General features: G+C 33.9%; 1 protein-coding gene across 1 annotated transcript; it reads right to left on the minus strand.

The window, feature by feature from the left end:
• Positions 1-545: 545 nt before the first annotated feature.
• Positions 546-24,975, minus strand: LOC308439601 (vomeronasal type-2 receptor 116-like; the record flags this gene model as incomplete). Its single annotated transcript, XM_080941479.1, has 6 exons — positions 546-1,474; positions 5,396-5,519; positions 7,587-7,802; positions 8,517-9,308; positions 9,641-9,935; positions 24,758-24,975. The coding sequence occupies 6 exons, from the start codon at positions 24,973-24,975 to the stop codon at positions 546-548; spliced, it is 2,574 nt and encodes an 857-aa protein (XP_080797605.1).
• Positions 24,976-26,497: the final 1,522 nt, after the last annotated feature.

Raw genomic sequence — 26,497 nt, forward strand, 5'->3', positions numbered from 1 at the left:
TTGTAAATCTGTAACTATTTCGACAACAGAATCCTATACCATCTTAAATTCTATATTTAGGAGATGCACATTCTTTTTTACAATTCATGATTCACACAGTAGAGCATTAACTCCTGGGGATGAAAGACACTGTAGTTTCAATGATGTAAAAGATGTAAGTTGTATTTATGGAATACAGAGAACTCTGGATATAGGCTACAAACAGCCTTAAAAGTAAATCATTTTCATCTTGCATGGAGGTTCTTCATGACTCAGAAAGTTCTATTTTGAAACATTATATTACACATTACATATACACTTTATACACAGAATATAGCAACTCATTTAAATACAATACTATTATATATAAAAGATTACCAGAGTGAATGTGGTTTTCAAACATGGAAAATAAATGGGTTTTATACTATATTACTATAATAAATTTGGGTAATAAAATGAAACCTGATATACTTTCATTCATACCCTAATTGCATAACATGTTTTAGATTGATATATGAAAGATCCTTTTCATGAAGCTGGTAACATAAAACCTGAACTTTTTAAAATTATATTTTAAAGGAATTCTTCTTACTAGAATGTGTTTTTTTCCTTATATGATTAAGTGAATTCTTGTCTGGTCTCAACATGATAATGTAACACTTTGGACCAAATATGAAGGCCAGGAGTGCTGTGCTGGAAGCCAAGATGGAGAATATTTCCATAGCCACCATGATCTTTCCTTTAGTGCTGTGGTAGACAGGAAGAAAAGTGACCCAGACACAGAAGAATACCAGCATACTGAATGACAGATATTTGGATTCATTGAAAGTATCAGGCAAATTTCTTGACAAAAAGGCCATGGTGTAACTCCCAAGGGCTAAGAAACAGAGATATCCCAGGACAGAGTGGAAGGCAACAGCTGAGCCCTTGTTGCACAAAATGATGATGTGTCCATGTTCAGTCTGAGCATCTTGGTCAATGTGTGGTGGGGATGTTGCCATCCATATTCCACAAAGAAGAAGTTGGATCAAAGTGCAGATAGGAATGATGTAGTTTGGACCCCTTGATATCATTAGCCACCTTACCATTCTCCCAGGAAAACTGACCTTAAAAGCAAGCACCACAGTAATAGCTTTGGCTAACACAGTGGATAGAGCCATAGTGAAAGCAACTCCAAAGGTGGTCTGCTGAAGGATGCAGGTAGCTGTGTTCGGCTGACCAATGAAGTTCAAAGAACATAGAAAACAGAATTTGAGTGTGATGAGCAAAATGTACGTGAGAGCTCGATTATTGGCCTTGACAATAGGAGTGTCTCTGTGCTTCACAAAGATGCCAATTACAAAGGCTGTAAGTGCAGATAAGCACAAAGCTATGCTGGCTAATGCCATTCCCAAGGGTTCTTCATAGGCCAGAAAGCTCACAGATTTTTGGTAGCAGATTGTTTTCTTCTCATTTGCATAATGACCCTCTGGACACTTCACACATTGCTCTGCATCTTATCAGAAATTTAGGTTACCATAAGATCAAAAATCTAGACTAAGGTGATTCTTTTTTTTCCGAGACATTTGTAACTAAACAGACTTTCACAAATATTTCCATACTTTATGTTCTCAGAGAAAAAGTAATTAGTATGGCGATTTATGCAATTCTATATTTCTAAAGTGTACCTTGTTCCTTACATATTTCCTTCTGTATTCACCTTCATATAAAAGAGGATTTGATTCAATTTTTCTTTAATTACTACACTCCTTTCTTTCCCTCAGTTTTTTGTTTAGAACTCAGTGTGCTCTCTTCTCTACATTTCTCATTTTAATAACATCCCACTGTACTCAGTAGAACCAGTGTATATGCAATTCGGAATGGCTTCAGTGCAACAATATGTAGACTTTCAAGCTCTATCAGTGTACAGAATATTATTGTATCTTTTCAGGTCCATATCAACATTCAGTAAAATTATTAACAGTCTTAATTGTGACTTAAGTTGTGCTAGCTAAATATCTTGTTTTTTGTAGAGTATTTCTCTCTATTTAATGACAATGCTGTACCACTTTCTGAAAATACATTGCAAAATCCTCTGATGGCCCAGATAATAATCTTAATTTACAAATCTTTCTTAATTTAAGTATGAGAAATCTAGATAAATGGAAGAAAGTTTAAAAATATATGTTTTCTTATATGTGAATCATAAATTAAATTGTTCCTTACAATCCTTATATATTCAAATTAGTATTGTTCTCTGCTGAAGTTTATTGAGTAGACTCTATTACTTTAGATAGTGCTCAAAAATCACCCAATAAAGCACTTTAATAACATTTGAATCAACCATTGATAAAATATCTTTAAAAGATATGAGGATTTTTAAAAATATTATAATAATCTGCTCTAATAGTTTATTAAATTCTTCTGAGTATTGTACTTAACTTTAAATATATGCTCCTAGTACTACCTGAAGATCCAGTTCTTCCACTTCTGGGCATATACCCCAGCGACACTCCAATATACAACCAAGACATATGCACCACAATGTTCATAGCAGCCCTATTTATAATAGCCAGAAGCTCGAAAGAACCCAGACGTCCTTCAGTAGATGAATAGATACAAAAATTGTGCTACATTTACACAATGGAGTACTACTCAGCTATCAGAAATAATGACTTAATGAAATTCTTAAGAAAATGGATGAATCTAGAGAATATCATCCTGAGTGAGATAACCTAGTCACAAAAGAACAGACATAATATGCAGTAACTGATAATGGGGTACTAACCCCAGAAAGCTCTGAACACCCCAGAAACAACTCACAGACTGTATGAAGTTCAAGAAAAGAAAAGAAAAAACCATTATGCTCAATCCTTACACACCAAGAAATCTTTGAATAATTTCGGGTTACTTCCCATTTTACATGTACTTTATGCTCATTGTAACTATTAAGACCTTAATGCACACTATCAAACCTTTGAAAAAAAAGCCAAACACTGAGAAAAATGTATTCATATACTTTTATGCACAAATGCTTAAAATTTGTACATTTATCTTTGTTTCTTTAAAGTAAAGTTGTTCAAAAATAAATAAATACATAAATATATACTCCAAAATTTATTATTTACAATATCTAGATATATTAGTTTAATTATGCATGGCCCATTGAGTGACAGTATTTGAAATTATCCCCTTGTTGAAGCAACTATGTCACTGTGGTTCTGGGCTTTATGACCCTCCTTCTAGAAGCCTGGATGTCAATCTTTTTCTAGAATGTTTCACCTAAAATTGTAGATCTCTCACCTTCTCCTGAACCATGCCTGCCCGTCATATTCCTTGTTTGAGAATATTTTATTGAACCTCTGAACGTGTAAGCCAATCCTGATAAAAAGTTTTCTTTAAAAGTTGACTTTGTTAAAGTATTTGTTCAAGTAGTAAAACCACAACTAAGATGTAAGTTTGTACCAAAGTTGGGTTTTACTGTCAAAGGGTTGATGATGTCTTTGGTTGGAAAATGTGGATTTTGAGATTTTTTATTTGGAAAGCACCAGAATGCTGTCCATGGGACTAATGCATCATCCTTGTAGGAATACGGAAGCTTTTGTTGCTGAGGTTGATTTGAAATGTGGAAGCCTGGTTCTACAAGTTTTACAGGAAAAGAATTTTTATTTGGAGTTACTCTTGCAATATTTTGGTGAATTACATGGCTGACTAGGTCCCTTGTCTAAAAAGCCTAACTAAGGCTAAAAGAACTCTGTGTCATTGCTCCTTTTCTGCTGGTCGGAGATGGTAGCGACAAGTGGTGGCCTGTACGGGGAAACTCCCCTTCAGCATTCAGAACTCATCGAGGTCAGGGTGACTAGTCGGTAAGCTCCCAGGTAAGTGGGACAATCAAGGTTCTCGGTTTGATACTATAAAGCTCCCCAGTAAAGGGGACGAGGAAGGCTCTCGGTTTGAGACGATAAAGTTTCTGGTACAGGGACAAGTTGTACCCAGCACTATGGGAAACACAACATCAATTCAGAGAGTTTGTCAAGCTCTGAAGGATTTGCTAAAAGCAAAAGTAATCGGGTAAAAAAAGAGACTATATAAAATTTTTTAAAATCATTGGACCAGGCAGCTCCCTGGTTCCTGGTATCAGGACATCTCACAATGTCTAGTTAGAAAAAATTAGGAAAGGATTTGCGGTTTGCTAAAGAGGAAGGGGTACTAGCTAAAGGAGTGCTGCCAGTATGGAAATTGGTAAAAAACGGTATAGGAGATGAGGAACGGTGTAGTGCAGAGCTGGAGAAGGGAAATGACACTCTAAGCCAGGTTAGGGAAGAGCGCTCCCAGAATTCAGAGGCGGAGAAAGTGTCTAGTGAGGGAGAAATGTCAATAGACAATCTAGAGAGCATATCTGACAGTTTAAAAAAAATAAAAGTACAGATTGAACCATCGGCTCAGGGGCCACCAACTCCACCTCCTCAGTCCATGTTGCGTGGCTGCAGTTCATAGGTCCGAGTCATCTGGCCTGATCTTGCATCATGGGTGTGTCTGCGCAGCTCACACAGTGAGAGTGGCTAATCTCAGGGACAGAAAGAAGTCAGGTGCTAGTCACAAGTTTAGGCCTGAGTTCCACGCATCATGTTGGGACTCCCGCCACACCCATTCTCCACAAAAAATATTTTCTAAACACAGGGAAATTGTTGCCATAAATTCAAAATACATGAGAAAATGTATGAAATTCATGGAAACTTAACCCAGTCCAAATTTCAGCATAGACAATGGAGGTAGCCATGAAGATATCCACCCACCCCCATAAAATAAGGTTATTTGCGGTTGTTAGCTACTGAAAAAAAATCAGCATTACTTTTCAGTGTACAGCACAAGGTTGGTTAACAACCTTTAAGTGACATGTATACAAGGAAGTATAAGTGAGTATCCATAAATTTATCAAATAGTTAAATTACAAAATTTTGTAGCTAGAGAAGGGGAAATAAATCTGGGAGGAGTGTGTGTAGTAAATGTAATGAAAACAAAATATATAAAATTATCAAACAACTGAAAATGAGAAATGAGCTGTTAATAATCCCCGTGAGGAATCAACAGGTCTGACACTTATAAGGTTCTTAAAAATCATTGAAATATATTTCTAGAAAAAGTATTTGATAATTTATTAATATATTCAAAATGGCAGAGTGAAATGAAAGTACAAAGAGAAATATTTGTGTCTTTAAATACCAATATTGGCATAGGATTAAAGATGTATATGAAGTATTATTTGTAATTGATGTGGTGATCTATTTCAGAGGATGATCATGAATCACTATATTTAAATTCCTTAGAAAATTAATAAAGGAATTAATATCTGACTTGTAATGTGATCTTTTTTATTTGTGAGCATATTGAGCTATCCAGTGTAGAAATAGGACGTTATCCATAAAACATCATTTACCTGTTTCATTAGAAATCTCATTGTCTGCACAAGGAGTGCACTTGTAGCAGCAGATGGCCTGACCCTCCAAGGTTACTTTCCTGAATCCAGGCCCACAACTCTCACTGCACACAGACTGAGGGATCTGAGGAGAATAAAAGAATGTTATCTAATGCTTAGGCTTTTATGAAAAAACATAAAAACAGTTCTTCAATGTTATGCAGTGGAGGGTGATGAATTGTTATTAACACCTAGATTTATTTAAAAATTATGGATATTAATGGGGGAGGGCTGGATGTATTCAACAGAAAGTACCAGATGCCAGAAAGAAAGAGAATTCCAGGACCAACAGAGGTGCCATTAGCTGAAATAGCCACAACAAGTGATCAAGAACCTGAAGAGACCTTATCCAGAGATTAGGCAGGGTTGCCAGGAGAAGGATTGGGCCACTCACCATTTTTAAAGTATTAACCCTGATTTGCTCACGTTAACAGGAAATACAGGAATGAATAATGGAGCAGACACTAAAGGAAAGGGCATCCAGAATATGCCTCATCTAGGGATCCATCTCATAATGCAACAACCAAATGCAGACACTTGCTGATGCCAAGAAGTGCTTGCTGACAGGAGCCTGACATAGCTGTCTCCTGAGAGTCTCTGCCTAAGCCTTACCATTACAGTTGTAGATGCTTCCAGCCAACCATCTGATTAACTATGAGAACCTCAATGGAGGAGTTAGGAAAATGACTAATGGAGCTGAATGGGATTACAACAACAATATCAACCAACCATACATTCCTGAGCTCCCAGAGAGTAAACCTCAAAGCAAAAAGAACTAATGGAGGAATCTATCAATCCACCTGCATATGTAGGAGAGGATGGCCTTATCTGGAATCAATGGGAGGGAACCCCTTGTTTCAGAGAAGGATCGGTACCCCTAGGGGAATTCTAGGGCAGAGAGGCAGAAGTGGAGAGTGTGGGGAACACCTTCATAAATGCATGGGGAGGGATATATCAAAGGGGGAGTTGCAGAGGGTAAATCAGGAAGGGCAATAACATTTAAAATGTCAATAAAATAATAAAGATTTTAAATAAATGAATTTTGAAAAATAAAGGAAATACTATGAGTATGCAAATGTGTTTTAGTTTTGGTCTGTGAATTATCATAGAGTTAAAATTTTGGAATTTTAATGAATTAAGAACAAATTTGTGAAGCATTGGTGAATAGTAACAAAATATAGAAGGCCATTCGGTCCATATAGTCAAACACTTTATTTTTTGATATTTGGGTTGTACATCTTAAATTCAACCAATATTGTGAATCTTGACAATCAGTTTGAGAGGATTTATAATTGTCATGGAATCAAATAAGTACCCCCTTAAATATGAAAATCATAAATATTCAAATATAATATTTATACCATCAAACTATTATTTGAAGATATTATTAAACATTGGATGAGATAGGACAAACTGAGAATTGAACAACAGTTAAGTCAAGCTAATGGAGTTATTATGTGGCATTTTGAACTAAAATTTTATTTTTTCTTGCTTATGGTGAAATTTTTTGGGAAGTCATTGAAACATCCAGGTTTCAGACAGGCTAATAGATTTATGAAACTGCGGTAGGGAAATGAAACATTACAATATTTCCTCTATTCCAGGTTTCTAATTTTATTTGTGGTTAATATGTATAGATAGAAACATTTTTTTTTCTGTTTCCTGTGCTGTGTCTAGAATAACCTCTTGTCATTCCTCTGTCTTTGGTAGACTCTGGCACTTCAGAAAACATAGAGTAATATATTATCTTTTTTCCTAAACTCAATTTTCATCATGGTATTTGAACATACAGTAAGAAATAAATTTCAATATTGTTTGATGATATTAATCACAAATGCGTGATTCCATTCTAGTGCAGTAACCCACGAGTCATTTGGAGATGTAAAATTCCTCTGATTATGTGTTCAATTCCTGATTTGAGACAAATTTGTGAAACCTAAGCCACATATGAGTTAATACTTGGGGACTTATTGAACACTATATACTTCCAATGACCTGAGTCAAGGAAACTGAATAGCAACTATACTAGTATTACTTTATGGTTATTTTATACTGATGCTAGAAGTGTAATGGAACTTGAGTCAAGCAGCATTATTACAAAAAATTGTGTTCATAATACAGGAACAAAGCATTTATACAATACATAACACACCTCTGAAAATATTTCTGGCCATTGAATCATCTCTTCAGACAAAGACAACTGTTGATCCTGTGGAGCATTTGCAGAAAAAGATCCTATTTTTACTTTTAGTCCAAGACCCTTTGGCAAATTCCAAAGGTTAATAATGTCATATTCTGCATCTACTGTTTGTCTCCAATCTAAATTCCTGTTGTCCCTCACCTCAATGTCCTTCAGGAAAGTGTTAAGCTGAAAGAGAAAAACATTTTTTATTATACTGTCCCCAAAGGGCAGAACAATATATGAGTTTAGAAATGTGTCTTATCATTCTTAATTTATGATGTGATCATCAACTTGAGTGAAAATTCCATTGATGATAACTAGGTGAAAACCTGAGCATCCAGAGTCCCATTCTGCTTCTTAATTATTATTATTTTTTAAATGAAAACTATGAATCAAGTTCAACCCAGCAACCAATGATGACTGACCTATGAATGGATCAACTTTTTTGAAACCTAGCTAGACCCATTTGTTTCAGAATATTTTTAGAGTCTCAGAGTCTCAAAGGGGATGCAATGCTGATGTCTAGAAATTCATTAAAAGGCATCATTTATATGTAAACTAGCCATCATTATTTTATTATATGTCCTGTTTTATCTTCTCTTGTAACAAATATATGAAGCATTGATTTTTTTTTTAATTTAAACTATTAACATGAGAAGAAGTTTTTACAAGATATTGAAGAAATAAACTTGAGGTTGACTAAGTATACTTGATCCTGGTATCCTGCACACCATTTTACACCATAGACTTGAAACTACCTTGACTTATAGGTAAGGCTAGTATCACAAAAATTTCATAATTGTAACAAGATAAACTTAGTTTTATATTAGCTAATATGCTGTAATTGCAAATTTAATATGTCATAGTGCTGAGAATAAATAACTGTAGAATGTTTATTACCTGCCATGGAAAGAACTCCATCCCTTCTCTATTTTCATAAGGCTGCATTTGAAGTTGTTGAACTCTCATCTGATGGAGGCCATGAGCCACAGCATATACAGCATTGTAAATACTAATGCTCTCTTCACTCATGGTCACATCAAATATGTGACTAGGTAATAGATCCAAAGAGGCATTGGTTTGACAGTTTTCCAAAACTTGACAATTAAGATCAGAAAAGGAGCACTTGAAGAAAAAATTCCACATCTTAGGAAGATAAATGTCTTCTGGGTATTTATTAGGATTTACTGTTTGGATGAATTTGGTAAACTCAACATTCTCTCTATAATTGTGCTTAAAAATTAGGCTTCCATGGAATGAGTCTAACAGGAAATAATCAGCAAGTTGAGTAACATGTTGTTCAAAGTTCATGACCCAGACATTCCACGTCAGTAACCTTTGCCCAATATTTCTCATTACACCTTCTAGAGAATCAATGTCACCATAAATAATTATCACATTTGTCTCATTCATATTTTCCCAGAATTTGGTAAAATATAAAGTCCACGCAGCTGGGATCATTTTTACAAAAGCTATGCAAATACCATTTTTCCCCATCTCCTCTCTAAAGTCTGATAGAATTTTATTTCCTCTGTGGTCTTCAGGGAGGATGAGACCAATCCATGTCCACCTAAAATGAACCATCAAAGAAACAATGGCAAGTGAAAGAGATGTGTCTTGGGGGGCCATCTGGTACAGAGAAGAATACTGACCACGGTCACTCAACAGAGGATCATAAGGTCCAAAAGTAATCTGAGGCAAATTTGAAAGAAGGAGAATATTACTATCAAACAAAATTTCATTCCTGAAGTAATAGGTAATAACAGGAGAACATTTTAAAGGAACATTCAATTCACTACATTCTACTAAAATTTCTGTTAACCCTCTAAGTTTCATGGACTTACATGGTTTTACTTACTAAACCAGCCTTTCTCTTATGAGAAAGAAAACTTGAAATGAACTCCATTTATTAGTGTATCGCTGTGAAGTTTGAATAACTGATTAATCACTCTATTGGTTTAAAGACAACTATAATATGAAGAAAGAGTACATCCTTTCAATTCCCACAATCCAAATTTTCTCACCTGTGGAAATTTAAAGAGTTGATACAATGTCCCAATTTGGGCAGATGTTATCCATGATGTTCCTGTGAGTGCAGCAGTTAAATTTCTTTTATTACAATTATAATTAGGATAAACCTTTCTCCGCACATGAGCAGTGAGCCAAATAATAGCATTAATAAGTGTTTCTTTCTCAATAAATCTGACATTGTAGAAATCAAATCCAAGAGATATGTTGGGTAAAAGATTTGGGTTCTCATTGATCTCCTCAATAGCAAATAGCAGAGCCAGAATATACTGGTAGTTCTTAAAGTTATATCTGGGTTAATCGCATAAAAACACACAAGAGGGAAAATATTTTATATATACATATAAATATATATATATGTACATATATCACTCCCATTCACATATTTTTTACAGTAAATTTTATAGTTCAATTTTGATATAGTAAAACTTGTAATTTGCATTCTTTTGTATGAATAAATGAACTAGATTAGAAAAATGTATTGGGATTAGGCAAGAACTTTTACAATTACAGCTCATTAACTATAATTCCTAAAACCACATACTATTAATATTTTAATTTTTGATTTTTCCTGTACTCTATTTACAAATAAGAAATCATTTTACACCAAAAGAAGATCTGGTAGCATCCAGATTTTCTCCTTCTGGCGTCTTCTATTATGAAAACCCAGTATTTTATTATCAATCCAAACACATTTAAAAAACAATGTCTTACTTAAATAATAGTTTGAAGTTAGTTTTATTTTATGTGTGGTCAATGTAGCTTTATTTCTGATATAAATTTTTTGAGTATGGTAGCATTGAATTACTACTGTCAGAGAACAAGCTTAGAAAAGCCTGCTTCAGTAACTGAATAGATGATATTAAAAAGAATGCAGCACAGTTTCCTTTTATTTTTATCATTCTGTGTATTTATAAGATTTGTGTGTGTGTGTGTGTGTGTGTGTGTGTGTGTGTGACTGTGTGCATGTGTGTCTCTTAATATGTACTTTTGTATGGTGGTCAGGAACTATGGATTTAAGCAAACCCCGGGTGGATTCCTAGCAATATATTTACTTATGAAGAGTTTATTTGTTTATGTATTCATGAATTATACATTTATGTTTTTATTCATTTAGTTCTCAGTTGTTTGCTTGTTTACCTAATAACATAGTATCTATTACTTGACTGTTATTTGTTGTGTATATCAGGAACTCAGAAATACCTTCCTGTTCCTTTCTATAGACTACTGGGAATAAAGTTTTGCTTGGTTTCTTTCTTTCTTTCTTTCTTTCTTTCTTTCTTTCTTTCTTTCTTTCTTTCTTTCTTTCTTTCCTTCCTTCCTTCCTTCCTTCCTTCCTTCTTTCTTTCTTTCTTTCTTTCTTTCTTTCTTTCTTTCTTTCTTTCTTTCTTTCTTTCTTTCTTTTACCAAATATGCCTAGATTTCTACAGAGCAAACCAGTAGAAATTCTCTAGTTACTCTCTGCTACCCTCCATATGAGCAGTGGATTATAGTTTTGTACTCATATCCTTTTGTGAGATATAAACTCAGTTCCTCACATTTGGGGTGTTCTACTCTCTGAAAAAATCTGCTTATATGTTTAGTAACTTTTGTTAGAAAATACATTTTATTCTGAAATGTCTCAAATCTACACTGACAAAAGAGTATCACTTAATCTCTCTGTTAAAGTTAGTTGATCACAGGAAAAAAATCATTTGTTAAGCTTTCATTGTACATTTTTTCTTCTTCCACAATGCTTAAAAGTTTAGCACAGAAGCAATAGAGAGGAACTATGAACCATAAATTATAAATAACAAGGAAGCAATAAATGCTCAAGAAAAGAGGGAAGTTATATTTATGACCTTACTTAAAATATAATAACATATAATGACCTGTGACAGATCAAGTAAATCAAAACTCCAGCAAGGAAAATGGATGTCAGCATAAAGTCTAACCACTATCTAAAGAAGGAACACTTCTTAGGAAGCATTTTATTGCTGTGAAGAGATACAAGGAGCATGGCTATTGTCATTAAGGAAAACATTAAATGAGTAAACATTAGTTTACAATTTTTTGTTTTAGTCTATGATTGTCATGGGAGGAGCCATGATATTATAAAGGCAGTAATGCTCTTCAAAATTTTCTGAGCATTTTAATGCAGCATCAGGATAAGTACAAGTGGGAACATACTTGTTAGACTGGTTCTACTTAGGTAACCACACCACCAAAATAATATTCTTACTCTATCAAGTCCCTGCCTACTCATACAAGGCTATGCATCCTAATAGTGACACTCAGTATGGTCAAAAACATAAACAAGATAGTCTTTGGGTACATTCTTGTACAAGCCACTACATTCCATTCTTGCTTTTGATGGAGTTGTGGCCATAAAATACTGCAAAATACATAAAGTCCATTTTAAATTCCCATACTCTAAAACAGCCTCAGGTTTGTTAGATGTCCAAAGTTCAGAAGTCTCTTGTGAAATTTATGCAATTTCCATTGTAAGTTTCTGGAAAATTAAAAAAAAGTAGATAAAATATTTCCCATAGGTAATAGCACAGAATTTTCAATATCATTTAAAATTTAGAAGAAAAAAAGAACAGAGTAAGAAAATAGTAGGCCTAAGGAAGATCAAAAACAAGCTGAGCAATCTAACACTCCATAACTCAGTACCTGATTTCAAAATGTTCATCACATCTCCAATTCCTTGAATTGCTATTCACTTCAAAACAATTCTTCCCCTTAGGCTTTTGCAATTCCATGTTAGCAGTGTTCCTGGGCAGATATTCCACAGCTCTGTCATCTTCAACATCATGGAGTCTTCTTCCAAGTCTTTTGCAGTTTGGGATAATGTGTCATCTAATCTCCTTGCACAGGCATGCCTGATATAATCTTGACCTTATCAGATGTCCTTAGTTATACAGAAAGATGCCATAAACACTTTGCTTTCATTTACTTTCTAAATTTGAATACCCTGAAACTTAATCTGTAGTTGAGAGTGGACATAAACTCCTTATTACAAATTAGAATCATAGATGGCTTTAATTTTCCCCAGAAATTGTTACTCCCTTTATTCAATTTAGCATTAAACATTTCTTTAATCTCTATATGTATTTATGTATTGGAATTAGACCAATGCCAATTCTTAATTTTCTTTTCTCCTCAATCTGTAAATTTTGCACTTTTCTTTATCACCTTCGTACTTTTCTTTATATGTCTTTATATGCTTAAACACTATTAACCAATTGCCACTGTCAATAAGAGGCTTTGTTGAGATGTCCATTGGCATGGGAATGAACCTATAACTTCACTTTAGCTTCAGGCACACTTTTTTCCATTGGTCAAAATGCAGCATCATTAATTTTCAAGATATCTAAAGAACAATTTTTATGAAATGTGATAATGTTCATCTCATCTGTGTCCCCTTGAGCCAAGAACACAGAGGTCAAATCTTACTCAGCAACATTTTTGTCTCATTGTTCCTTGGTTGGCTCCTTAATCCACACTTAAAGAATTTCACTACATTAGTCCCAAAGTCAATATTCCTGGAAACACTTATAAGCAAAGTCTATCACAACAATAACCCAGTCTCTGGTATCAGTTTCTGTCTTCTTTATGTTTGATGGATGTGATGACACCTGGTGCTCATAACAAATATTATGAAGGAAAACATATAACTGCAGTTGACTTATAATTTTAGACATCTTGTCCATTTCAGGATGGTTGGAAGCATTTCCTTTTGCAGGCATAAAGACCTTGGACAGGGAGCTGAGAGACCTACATTTTTATCCACAAGCAGCAGAAGTGAAGACCCTGCAAAAATTGACCTTCTTGCACTTCTAAACCTCTCTGCGAAGGACCATACTAACTCTATCAAGGCCACTCTATGTGGGCCAAGCATTCCCTGAAATCATTCTATGGGGTCCATTACTCCTAAAAGCACACAAAAAAATGTTATTTGATAACTTCTGGAAGAAGTATCAAGTTTCATCATGATGTGATTTTTTTATAGACAACTAATATTCTGGGATGGCACCAACCTCAAATGTATTAGGGTAACAGAAAGTGAAATTATTAAAAATTATATTAAACTTTTCCAGGAGCAGTTACTCTGAGTACAGAGGTGATTTAATGATGTTTTAAGATTTGGCTAAGTTATCTTCCTAGGAAAAGCAACAATTTTTGTCATTTATTGTTTTTGAATTTATTCTTACCTTCATACATAGGACCAGAAAGAATGGAATAAATTGAACATGTCCAGTATATTAAAGGCAATTTCTATATTGAAGCAAGATGTTTAATTTTTAATTTTTGGGATAAACTTGTAAAATAAAAAGAAAACAGGGACACAATGTTCTTTTTAAATAGGGTCTTCTCCTTACTATTTAAAAGACAACAATTATTTTCATTAGAAGGGAGAACAGAATTCTCACAGGAGGAAATACAGGCACAAAGAGTGGAGCAGTAACTGAATAAAAGGTCATCCAGAGACTGCCTCAAATTTGATCCATCCCATATGTAACCACCAAACCCAAGCACCATTGCTGATGCCAAGAAGTGTTTGCTGGCAGATATATGATATGGTTTCCTGCTTAGAGGCTTGGCCAGAGCCATACTGAAACAGATGAGGATTCTTGTATCAGACTATGTATGGTTTCCCCAATGAAGGAGATAGAAAAAGAGCTGAAGGAACTGAAAGTGTTTGCAACCGGATGGGAGGAACAATGACAACCAACCAAATCCCACAGAGCTTGAGTACCTATAGAGTGACCCATGGTTCCAGTCACATATGTAGCAAAGAAAAGCATTGGATTTTGGTGCTCTGAAGTCTATCTTTTTCCATTGTAGGGGAATGCTATGGTGATGAGTTAGGAATGGGTGTTTGGGAGTTGGAACATCTTCATGGAAGCAAATAGATTGGGAGGAGGAGGAGGAATGGGAAGGGAATAACATTTGAAACAGAAATACATAAAATACCCTATAAATGATAAAAAAGCAAACAACTATTTAAGAACCATAAACTTTTCATTGATTTGATACTTAATTGAAATGTGTCTATGCAGTATTTTTAGGTGCTTTTATTTTACATTGATGAAAAACACAATTTATGGTAGATTAAAAAAACTTTAATTGAGAAGTGTTAAAAATGATAAGTAAAAGATTTCTTAACTTTCCACTTGCATGCATTACGTAATATTAAAACTACTGATAAAAATAAAAGAAAACTTCTAGTGTTTAAATAAGTGTTCTTTCCTTGTGGTTTAAAAGACAATATATATTGTCATTAGCTTTGTTTGTTATGAAAGGTTTTTTTTTATTTTATATCACTTTTATCAGATATTCTCTGTATTTCAATTTTAAATGTTATCCACTTTCCCCAACTCATATCTCCCCCTATACGACCTTTGTTTCCAACTACCAACCACACTCTCTCACCTCAGCACCTTGGCATTCTCCTACACTGTGAAAATACACCTGCAGTGGGCCAAAGGCTTCTTCTCTCATTGATGCAAGACAATACTATCCTCTGCTACATATGCAAATGGGACCATGAGTTTCTCCATCTGTACTCATTGGTTGGGTTTTAGTCCCTAGGAGTTCTGGAGTGTTTGGTAAGTCGATAATGTTGTTCTTCCCAACTGACTGCAAAACCTTTCAGCCCTTTCAGTCCTTTCTCTAGCTTCTTCATTGGGGTCCCTATGCACAATCTGATGGTTAGCTGCAAGCATCCTCATCTGTATCAGTATGATTCTGGCAGAGAATACAAGGAGGCATTATCAAAGGATTTCTCAGCATCTATCTAATGAGATGACAGTGTGGTCTTTTTTCATTGAGTTTGTTTATATATTGGATTACATTCATGAATTCTATATAATGAACCATCCCTGCATCCCTGGAATGAAGCCTACTATATCATGGTGAATGATCATTTTAATGTGTTCTTGGATTTGGTTTGCAAAAAATTTATTGAGTATTTTTGCTTTGATATTCCTGAAGAAAATTGGTCTAAAGTTCTCTTTCTTTGTAGTGTCCTTGTGTGGTTTAGCAACATTTTTCCTGAGCCCACAGTCCCTAAGACCCACAGAAGAGACAGGCCCCAGTCAGTGACAACAAGATCATTTATAATCACAGATAACAGGATGGCAAGAGGAAAGCAAAAAACCTTAAGCAATGAAAATGCAGACAAAATGGCAACATCGAAACTCAGGTCTCCAACTACAGCAATAAAGGATTGCCAAACACTCCAGAAATAAAAATTAACTCGAACAAATCAGTAGCCTTCCTCTACTCAAAGGACAAACATTCGGAGAAAGATATTAGGGAAAAGATACCCTTCCTAATAGTTACAAACAACATGAAATACCTGGTGCAACTCTAACTAACAAGTGAAAAACATGTATAATAAAAACTTCAAATCTCTTAAGAAGAAAATTGAGGAAGATCTCAAATGATGAAAAGATCTCCCATGCTCATGGATTGGAAGAATCAACATTGTAAAAATGGCCATCTAACCAAAAGCAATCTAGAGATTCAATGCAATCCCCATCAAATTTCCAACCCAATTCTTCATAGAGTTGGAAGAGTAATGTGTAAATTCATCTGGAATAACAAGAAACCTAGAATATCGAAACTCATCCTCAACAACGAGAAAACATTTGCAGGAATCACCATCCCTGACCTCAAGCTATATTACAAGGCAATTGTGTTAAAAACCACATGGTACTGGTACAGACATAAGCACATGGATAAATGGAATAAAATAGAAGATCCAGAAATAAACCTTCACACATATGGTCACTTGATATTTAACAAAGGAGTTTTAAACATTTAGTGGAAAAAAAAACCACCTTTTCTTTTTTTCAATTGAACAACTTTATTTAAAACAAAGATAAATGTACAAATTTTAAGCACTTTTGCATAAAAGTATACGAATACATTTTTGTCAGTGCTTGGCTTTTTTTAAAAAGGTTTGATAATGTGCATTAAGATCTTACAAGTTATAATAAACAAAATGTACATGTAAAACAGGATGTAACCTGGAATTAGTCAAAGTTTTCTTGATGTGTAAGGTTTAAGCATAATGGTTTTTTCTTTTCTTTTCTTTTTTCTTTTCTTGAACTTCATATAGTCTGTGAGTTGTTTCTGGGGTGTTCAGAGCATTCTGGAGTTAGTATCCAATTATCAGTGACTGCATATTATGTCTGTTCTTTTGTGACTGGGTTACCTCAATCAGGATGTTATTCTCTATATGCATCCATTTTCCTAGATATTTCATAAAGTCATTGTTTCTGATAGCTGAGTAGTACTCCATTGTGTAAATGTACCACATTTTTTTTTATCCATTCATCTACTGAAGGACATCTGGGTTCTTTCCAGCTTCTGGCTATTATAAATAGAGCTGCTGTGAACATTGTGGTACATGTGTCTTTGCTGTATGTTGGAGCTTCTCTGGGATATGTGCCCAGAAGTGGAATAACTGGGTCTTCAGGTAGTACTATGTCCAAATTTCTGAGGAATCGCTAGACTGATTTCCAGAGTGGTTGTAAAAGTTTACAACACTACCAATAGTGGAGAAGTGTTCCTCTTTCTCCACATCCTTGCCAACATCTGCTTTCATCTGAATTTGTGACCTTGGCCAACCTGAATAGTGTAAGGTAGAATCTCAGGGTTGTTTTGATTTGCATTTCCCTGATGTTTAATGATGTCAAGCACTTCCTTATAACCTTTTCAGACACCCAGTATTGCTCAGTTTAGAACTTTTTGATTAGCTCTGTACCCCATTTTTTAAATAGGATTGTTTGATTCTCTAGTGTCTAGCTTCTTGAGTTCTTCGTATACCTTGGATATTAGACTTCTATCTGATGTGGGGTTGTTAAAGATCATTTCCCACTCTGTTGGCTGCCATTTTGTTTTCTTGATATTGTTCTTAACCTAGCAAACTTTGTAATCTCATTAATTCCCATTTGTCAATCTTTGACCTTAGAGCATGAGCCATTGGTGTTCTGTTCAGTAAATTTTCTCCTGTGCCTATGTGTTCTTAGGTTTTTCCCTACTTTCTCATCTAATAATTTCATTGTATCTGGTTTAATATGGAGATCTTTGATCCACTTACACTTGAATTTTGTACAAGGATATAAAAAAAGGAATATTTTCATTCTTCTGCATGCTGAGTGTCAGTTGGACCAACGGCGTTTGTTGAACAAGCTGTCTTTTTTCCATTGAATGTTTACAGCTCCTTTGTCAAAAATCAGGTGACCATATATGTGAGGGCTCATTTCTGCTTCTTCTATTCCATTGATCCATGTGCCTGTCTATGTTCCAATACCATGCAGTTTTTAATCACAATTGCCTTGTAATATAACTTTGGTCAGGGATGGTGAATTCTGCAGATGTTTTCTTTTTTTGAGGATGAATTTCATTATTCTAGGTCTTTTGTTATTCCAGATGAAATTGCACATTGCTCTTTCCAACTCTATGAAGAATTGTGTTGGTATTTTGATGTGGATTGTATTGTATCTATAGATTGCTTTTGGTAAGATGGCTATATTTACAATGTTGATCCTTTCAATCCATGAGCATGGGAAATATTTCCATTTTCTGAGATCTTCCTTGATTTCCTTCTTTACAGGTTTGAAGTTTTTGTCATACAGGTCCTTCACTTATTTAGTTAGAGTCATACCAATGTATTTCATAGTTTTTGTGACTATTGTGAATGGTATCTTTTTCCTAATTTCTTTCTCCACATGTTTGTCCTTCGAGTATAGGAAGGCTACTGATTTGTTTGAGTTAATTTTATTTCCAGCCACTTTATAGAACTTGTTCATCAGCTGTAGGAGTTCTGTGGTGGAATTTGTAGAGTTGCTTAAGTATACTATCGTGTCATCTGCAAACAGTGATGTTTTTACTTTTTCCTTTCCAATTTTTATCCCTTTCATTTCCCTTTGCTTTCTGATATCTCTAGCCAGGACTTCCAGTACTAAGTTAAATAGTTAGCAGGAGAGTGGGCATCTAAGAAAGTGCTCGACATCCTTATTGATCAGGGAAATGCAAATCAAAACAACCCTGAGATTCTACCTCACAACAGTCAAAATGGCGAAGATCAAAAATTCAGATGACAGTAGATGCTGAGGAGGATGCAGAGAAAGGGAAACACTCCTCAACTTCTGGTGGGGTTGTAAACTGGTACAACCACTCTGGAAATCAGTCTGGTGGTTCCTCAGAAAATTCTACATAGAACTACCTGAAGACCCAGTTATTCCACTTCTGGGCATTTACCCCAGAGTCTCTCCAACACACAACAAAGATACATGCACCACAATGTTCATTGTAGCTTTATTTATAATAGCCAGAAGCTGGAAAGAACCCAGATGTCCTTCAGTAGATGAATGGATACCAAAATTGTGGTACATTTACACAATGGAGTACTACTCAGCTATCAGAAACAATGACTTTATGAAATTCCTAAGAAAATGGATGCATCTAGAGAATATTAACTTGATTGAGGTAACCCAGTCACAAAACAAAAGACATAATATACAGTCACTCATAATTGGATACTAATTTTAGAAATCTCTGACCACCCCAGAAACAAGTCACAGGCTATATGAAGCTCAATAAAATCAAAGGATTTTAAAAAAAAAGAAATTCTCAGTCCTTCTTAGGAAAAAAATAAATATATAGCACCCTCTCAGTGTGTTGTAAACCTGGACCTTAAATCTTTAATTATCTAAGAGCAAATAGCCTTGTGACAATTTTTGGTATTCAAAGAACATTATGCTTAATCTATACTCAAGAATTAATTTGTTTCCATGTTACGTTCTGTCCTATGTGTATTTCATGCTTATGGTAAGTAGTGGGATTTCAATGCATGCTATCAAACTTCTAAAAGAATTAAGTAATGACAAAATATTCATATAGTGTTATACCAAAATGCCCATAAAAATCTGTATATATATCTCTCTTTTTAAAAATAAATTGGTAAGAAAGAAAAAAACAAGACTTAGACTAGAAATCATACTTCATGATGATGATGAAGATCTTTGAGAAGCCTGTGAAAAAATCCCCTAAACAATTACAGGAGAACTAGGAAAAATCATTCAAAGAAGCACACAAAAATACAAAGAAACAGATGATGCAATTGAAAACAGAAATTGAAACAATAATTAAAAGACAAAATAGACAAATCTGGAGACAAACAAACAAACAAACAAACAAACAAAAAGAAATCACGAGTCACAGATGCAAGCTGAGAAACAGAATACAAGAGATGCAAGAGAGGCTCTCGGGGGCTGAAAACAATATAGAAAACATAAACAAAACAAACAAGGTGCAAAACCTAAAAATCTTCTAAGGGAAAATATCCAGGATATCTAGCACACAATGAGAAGACCAAACCTAAGACTAATAGGAATAGAAGAGGGCAAGAATATCAAGTAAAAGGCACAGTAAATACCTTCAACAAAATCATAGAAGAAAATTTTCCTACCCTTTAGAATGAGATGACCATGAACATACAATAAGGCTACAAACTTCATGTAGATTGGACTAGTTAAGAAATTCTTACAGACACATAATAGTAAAAACACCACACATTCACAACAAATAAAAAAATACTAAAAACAGTAAGAGAATAAGTAAATGTAACATGTAAAGGCTAACTAATCAGTATTACATGCAACTTCTTGAGAAGTATTACTTCTCAACATCAACTATGAAACCTACATGATCCTGGACAGACATCATACATACACTAAGAGAACACAAATACCAACCCAGGTTACTATTTCCAGTAAAACTCTTAATTACTCAAGTTGGAGAGACCAAGGTATTCCGGGACAAAACCATTGTACACAATATCTGACCACAAATCTAGTCCTACAACGGATAATAGATGGACAATCCAACACAAACTGAAAAATTACACCCTAGGAAAATCATGAAAATAATTAAGCACAAAGAAAAAGAAAGACACAAAAATATAATTTTACCTCTATCAACAAAAATAACAGAAAAAAATCACTGTTCCTTAATACCTTTTAACATCAATAAACTCTATTCCAAATACAGAGAAATAGACTGTCAGACTGGATATATAAACAGAATCCAGCATTTTACTGCATACAGAAAACTCATCTGAGTGATGAAGACACAAACTATCTCAGAATAAAATACTTAGAAAACACCTTCCATGCAAATGGCCCCAAGGAACAAGCTGGGTAGCCATTCTAATTTCAAATAAAAAACAATTTCAACCAAAAGTTATCAAAAAACATAAGGAAGAACACTTTTTAAGCATTACAGAAAAATATCAATCAAGAGAAATTCTCAATCCTAAACATATATGCTTAAAATACAAAATCACCCACATTTATAAAAGAAACCCTACTAAATCTCAAAACATATATTGCACAACACACAATATTACTGGGATACATCAACATCCCACTCTTATTATTGGACAGATCATGGAAGCAGAAACTGATCAGAGAAACAGCAAAATTAGCAGAGGTTATGAAGCAATAGGAATGAACAGACATCTACCAAATATTTTATTCTAAAACAAAAGAATATAACTTCTTCTTAGCACCTCATGGCAACTTTTCCAAAATTGGCCATATGGTCTATCACAAAACAAGCCTCAAAAGATATAAGAAGATTGAAATACTCTGATGCATCCTATCAGATCTCCATAGAATAAGGCTGGTCATTAATAACACAAAAGACAACAAAATTCCCACATAGGCATGGAAACTGAACTATGGTCTACTCAATGATATCATGGTCAAAGAAAAAATAAAGAAAAAATTAAGGGATACTTTAGAATTTAATGAAAATAAAAGCACAACTACCCAAACCTGTGTGATACAATGAAAGCAGTACTAAGAGGAAAACTCATAGCTACGAGTGCCTCCAAAAAGTAACTGGAGAGAGCACACACTAGCAACTTGACAGCACAGCTAAAAGACCTAGAAAAAAAGAAGCAAATACACCCAAGAGAAGTAGAAGTCTGGAACTCAGTAGAAATCAACTAGAAATGGAAAACAATACAAAGAATAAAGAAAACCAGTAACTGTTCTGGTTTTATTTTTCATATTAAGATTACTTTATTTAGTCACATTTTATTACAATGCCGTGGCCAATTTTCAACAAACAATGAGACAGGGAAAATCAATAACACATATTTAGAAAAGCAACAGCATATCATACCATGTAGTCTCTCTTTTAATTCTTATCTTGTGTATTTATGACTTGTATTCTATTTGATACAATAAAATAGTCATATATTATCATGAAAGGTACAGAAAGAAAGATAACAGATCTTAGAGCTTTATGAAAATTTACACTCTAAATCATTTCTTACTAAGTATGCCTCTTATTAGAATGAAGCTTGTTTTAATTTTTTTTTATAATTCACGTTTCTGCTGTTAAGTCTCACTGAAGCTATTCAATGGGAAGAATCTGTAACTAAATTCATTTTCTTTTTTTTTAAATGAAAGCACATTTATTTCCAAGTTTATAATTTACCTCAGATTTATCACACAGCGATATATTATGTAAATGTATATATAAATAATATGTAACTTATAAATCATTTATATATAATTTACTAACAATTTATTGTATCCCAATTAAGACATTTAAGCATTAGTAAGCTGATTTAAAATTTTAAGGACATTAACTTATGTGAAGCAATTATAACTTGGTTTCTATGACATGCATTAAATATAATTATGCTTTTTTGAACAACTCTATTTTACAAAACAAAGATAAATGTACAGATTTTAAACATTTTTTGCTTAAAATTATACATTTTTGTCAGTACTTTTTTCAGATTTTAACATAATTTTTACATAAAACTATATGAATATATTTTTTAGTCAGTACTTGATTTTTTTAAAGGTTTGATAGTATGCCTTGAAAACTTAATAGTTACAATGAGCATAAAGTACATGTAAAACAAAATGTAACATGGAAATAGTTAAAGTTTTCTTGTTTTCTAAATATTTTTTTGTTTTGTTTTGTTTTCTTTATTTCTTGGACTTCATACAGTCTGTGAGTTGTTTCTGGGGGAGTGCAAACCTCTGGGGTTAGCATCCCACTATCAATGACTGCATATTATATCTGTTCTTTTGTGACTGGGTTATCTCACTCAGGATGATATTCTCTAGATGCAGTCATTTTCTTAAGAATTTGATTAAGTCATTGTTTCTGGTGGCTGAGTAGTATTCCATTGTGTATATGTACCACAATTTTTGTAACAAAAAGCCCACATACACATGGAAACTAAACAACGCTCTGTTAAACGATAGCAGGGTCAAAGAAGAAATAAAGAAAGAAATTAAGAATTTTCTAGAATTCAACGAAAACAAAAACACAACATACACAAACCTATGGGATGAAATGAAAGCAGTATTGAGAGGAAAACTCATAGACCTAAGTGCTTCCAAAAAGAAACTGGAGAGATCTTACATCAGCAACCTGACAGCACAGCTAAAAACCCTAGAACAAAAGGAAGCAGATATACCCCAAAAGAGTAGACGGCAAGAAATAATCAAAATTAGGGCAGAAATAGACCAAATAGAAACAAAAAGGACCATTGAAAAAATCAACAAAACAAAGAGTTGGTTCTTGAGAAAATCAACAAGATTGATAAACCCCTAGCCAGACTAACTAGAGGGCAAAGAGAGAGTATCCAAATTAACAAAATCAGAAAGGAAAGTGGCGACATAACAACTGAAACTGAGGAAATTCAAGAAATCATCAGATCCTACTACAAAAACTTATACTCCACAAAATTGGAAAATCAAAGAACTGCTAAAAGAAAAGGACACCAAAAAATTATATTTGCAAGAAGCTTTAATTATAATAAAATATAAGAGGTACCACACAAAAATCAAAGTTGCCCCATCTATTATGCATATGGAAAAATATTATTTACTTTCAGTGAAAATATAAATTTCTAAAAAAATGGAAGTACCATGATATATTTTAGCAAAATAACCAATTTATAAAGCAATATGTGATATGTATTAAATATTCAAAATAAATTTGTCAAAGCAAAAACCATAAAGTTTTAATTTATAATAATCATGTTTCTCCTCCTCATTTTTGATTTAATGCCTTAGTGCCTGAATGGATTTTACCAAGCTGAGAGTATTGTTTCCTACATCATAATTCACGTTCACACCTCCTTTGATTTTGCTTAAGTTACTATTTTGACAAATTTACTTTTAAAGATTCTAAAATCTTTCATGTATATACATAAGGATTTACAAGTATTATTGTTCTATTTCTCTGTTAAACAGACATAAAAAGGTTTTTTTGTGGGAACAAACGACTGGTTGGGATAAAACCATCTTACATTCTTTATTAAAAACCATACATGAATATTTCAATCCATCTCAGCAATACCTGTCTGACACTATCCATTAACATAGATTATTTAACTCAAGCTAAGAAACAGCACCACAATAAAACTCTAACAGTCACCATAGATTGGTAGAAGCATAGATAATAACAAGAATAAATAATGTAAACCAATGGAATAAATGGGTCAATAAAGAAAAGTTGTCTGAGAATAAAAAAATAATTATCAAACTATCACTTACAATAAATGAGGTAATAGATGAAGCATCTGTGGAGCACAGAAGTGTTCACAACTTCTAACTATGACCTTCTCAACTCTGGAATCAGTAGCTGTAACACACATTGTCTCTTTACTCAAGCATCACAACATTCAGAGCTGATTGCATTTAGTGCCACCATCTAATATCACAGGCACAAGCAGTATTTCTATAACGCTAACACCAACAAGGTCAGGTTTATAATACATCATCCTCGAAATCCTAACACTGAAAACGATTCAGATATTGTGGCATAACAAAACTGGCAATAAGAGATTATGGTTATCAATCAAATGAGGAAACTACAAGGAACACAGTCAAAGTTACCAAATCATTTCATCCTGTGTGATGAAAATAATCTAGAAGAAAAATAAAATTGATGAAAAGATTTTAGAATCTCTAAGAGTAAATTTGACAAAATAAAATATTAACAAAAAGTAAATTTTAATGACTACACCATCTGTGTCATAAAATCACTGAACTAGAAAAATAATCAATTGTACTTACTGTATGTAATTGTCCAAATATTGATATGCTAGAGTTGGATGTGGTATTTTCTTCCCAGTGTAGAACGTATGAAGAGGGAAAAATGCACCAATCAAAACATCTCCTTCATGGTGAAATTCTTCATTAATTATGTGATAACATCTACTGATATTAAAGATAATAGCAGAGACAAATTTTGGAATCTGCAAGAACCAGAAGATAAGAATCCAGGAGAACATCCTATTAGTACTTGTGTTTTCTTAATGCAGAATACACAGTGTCCAGTATATATATGCTCCCTTCATGTTATTGTGACCATGTACGTTTTGATTTTTTTGATGACTCAGTCTGTCACACTAATCACTCCAAGTGATTGGGAATGCCATTTGGGAATTTTGAAACTATTTCATCCCTTGGACTCTGCTGCTGAGGCCTTCGATTCAAGTGAAAAAAACAAGTTGGGAAACATGTTTGTTCATATTCTTCACTAGCCCAAGGCACTGTGACTTCAGCAAACACTACAAACAGTAGGAGCTCAGGGCTGTTCTTCTGGGATGATCTGGCTAAACATATGAAGCAAGAAACTTTTAATATGAAAAACAATTTGGACTGATCCTTACAGGTTACATCAGAAGAATCCAACTATGTGAAAAAAAGGCTGAAAAGAAAATATTATAGATATAACCATACAAATTAATATTGTGCAGTGCTTTTGGTGGCAACTAACAATTGTGAGTTACATAAAACAACTTCCAAACCAATTTACACAATAGGCAATAGTGTATGTTATCCCAATACTTTTAATTATAGTTCAAGAAATTGGCTTTATCTCTAATATCTATAAACTTTATACAATAAAAAATATTATGAGAACTCTCAGGGTTAGAATTATTATTATTATGTCCAGTTCATTTGTATTAATACATTTCAAAAAAGAAAAAGTACTTCAATACTCTTTCCTATCTTGTTGAATCCAAAGTTCTGTAGAAGATTTGTGTCAAAGGATCCATGAAAAGTGCATTGTAAAGTTTATACTTAGAAGGCAACCAAAGAAAATTTCAGTTTTAGGCACTGAAACTATGATGATATTATCGGAACTTCACTGATTAATGTTCAGCTCTGGACATATGAAGTAGGTCCGAGTGCATTAAAGGACTTTATCATTTATATAATTACTGATTTCCAACATGAAGTTCTCAATTATTCCTAACTAACAGTTGGCAATAGTAGCTTTTATATGTCTAGAAATATAAAATAAGTAATGTTTTTTTTCTCTTTTTACTAGATATTTTCTTTGTTTGCATTTCAAATGTTATCCAGTTTCCCTGTTTCTCCTCTAGAAACCCCTGATCCCATGGCTCTTGCCTCTATGAGGGTACTCCCCAATCTGCCCAGCCACTCCCTCCTGCCTTCCCACTCTGGCCTTCACCAACAGTGTGAACTGAGCCTTCCCAGCACTTTCCTCCAGTGGATGCCTAATAAAGCTGTCCTCTGCTCCAATTGCAGATGGAGCTCTGGGTCACTGCTTGTGTTTCCTGGAAGCTCTGGAGGTTCTGGTTAGTTTCTACTGTTGTTTTCCCTATGGGGCTGAATAAATAATATATACACTAAAAAGAAAATAAAATAAAGAAAACCATAGAGAAGTCCTAGTAGGCAGCATACTTAATGCTAGTCTGTCAGTTGTATGCTTGGCTCCGGGCTTGTCTTTTCCCTGAGGGAAATAAAGGAGGGTACACTCCAAAATTGCTTTAAGGACCGTAT

The sequence above is a fragment of the Micromys minutus genome (assembly GCF_963924665.1).
Source record: "Micromys minutus genome assembly, chromosome: 30".
NCBI classification, from domain to species: domain Eukaryota; kingdom Metazoa; phylum Chordata; class Mammalia; order Rodentia; family Muridae; genus Micromys; species Micromys minutus.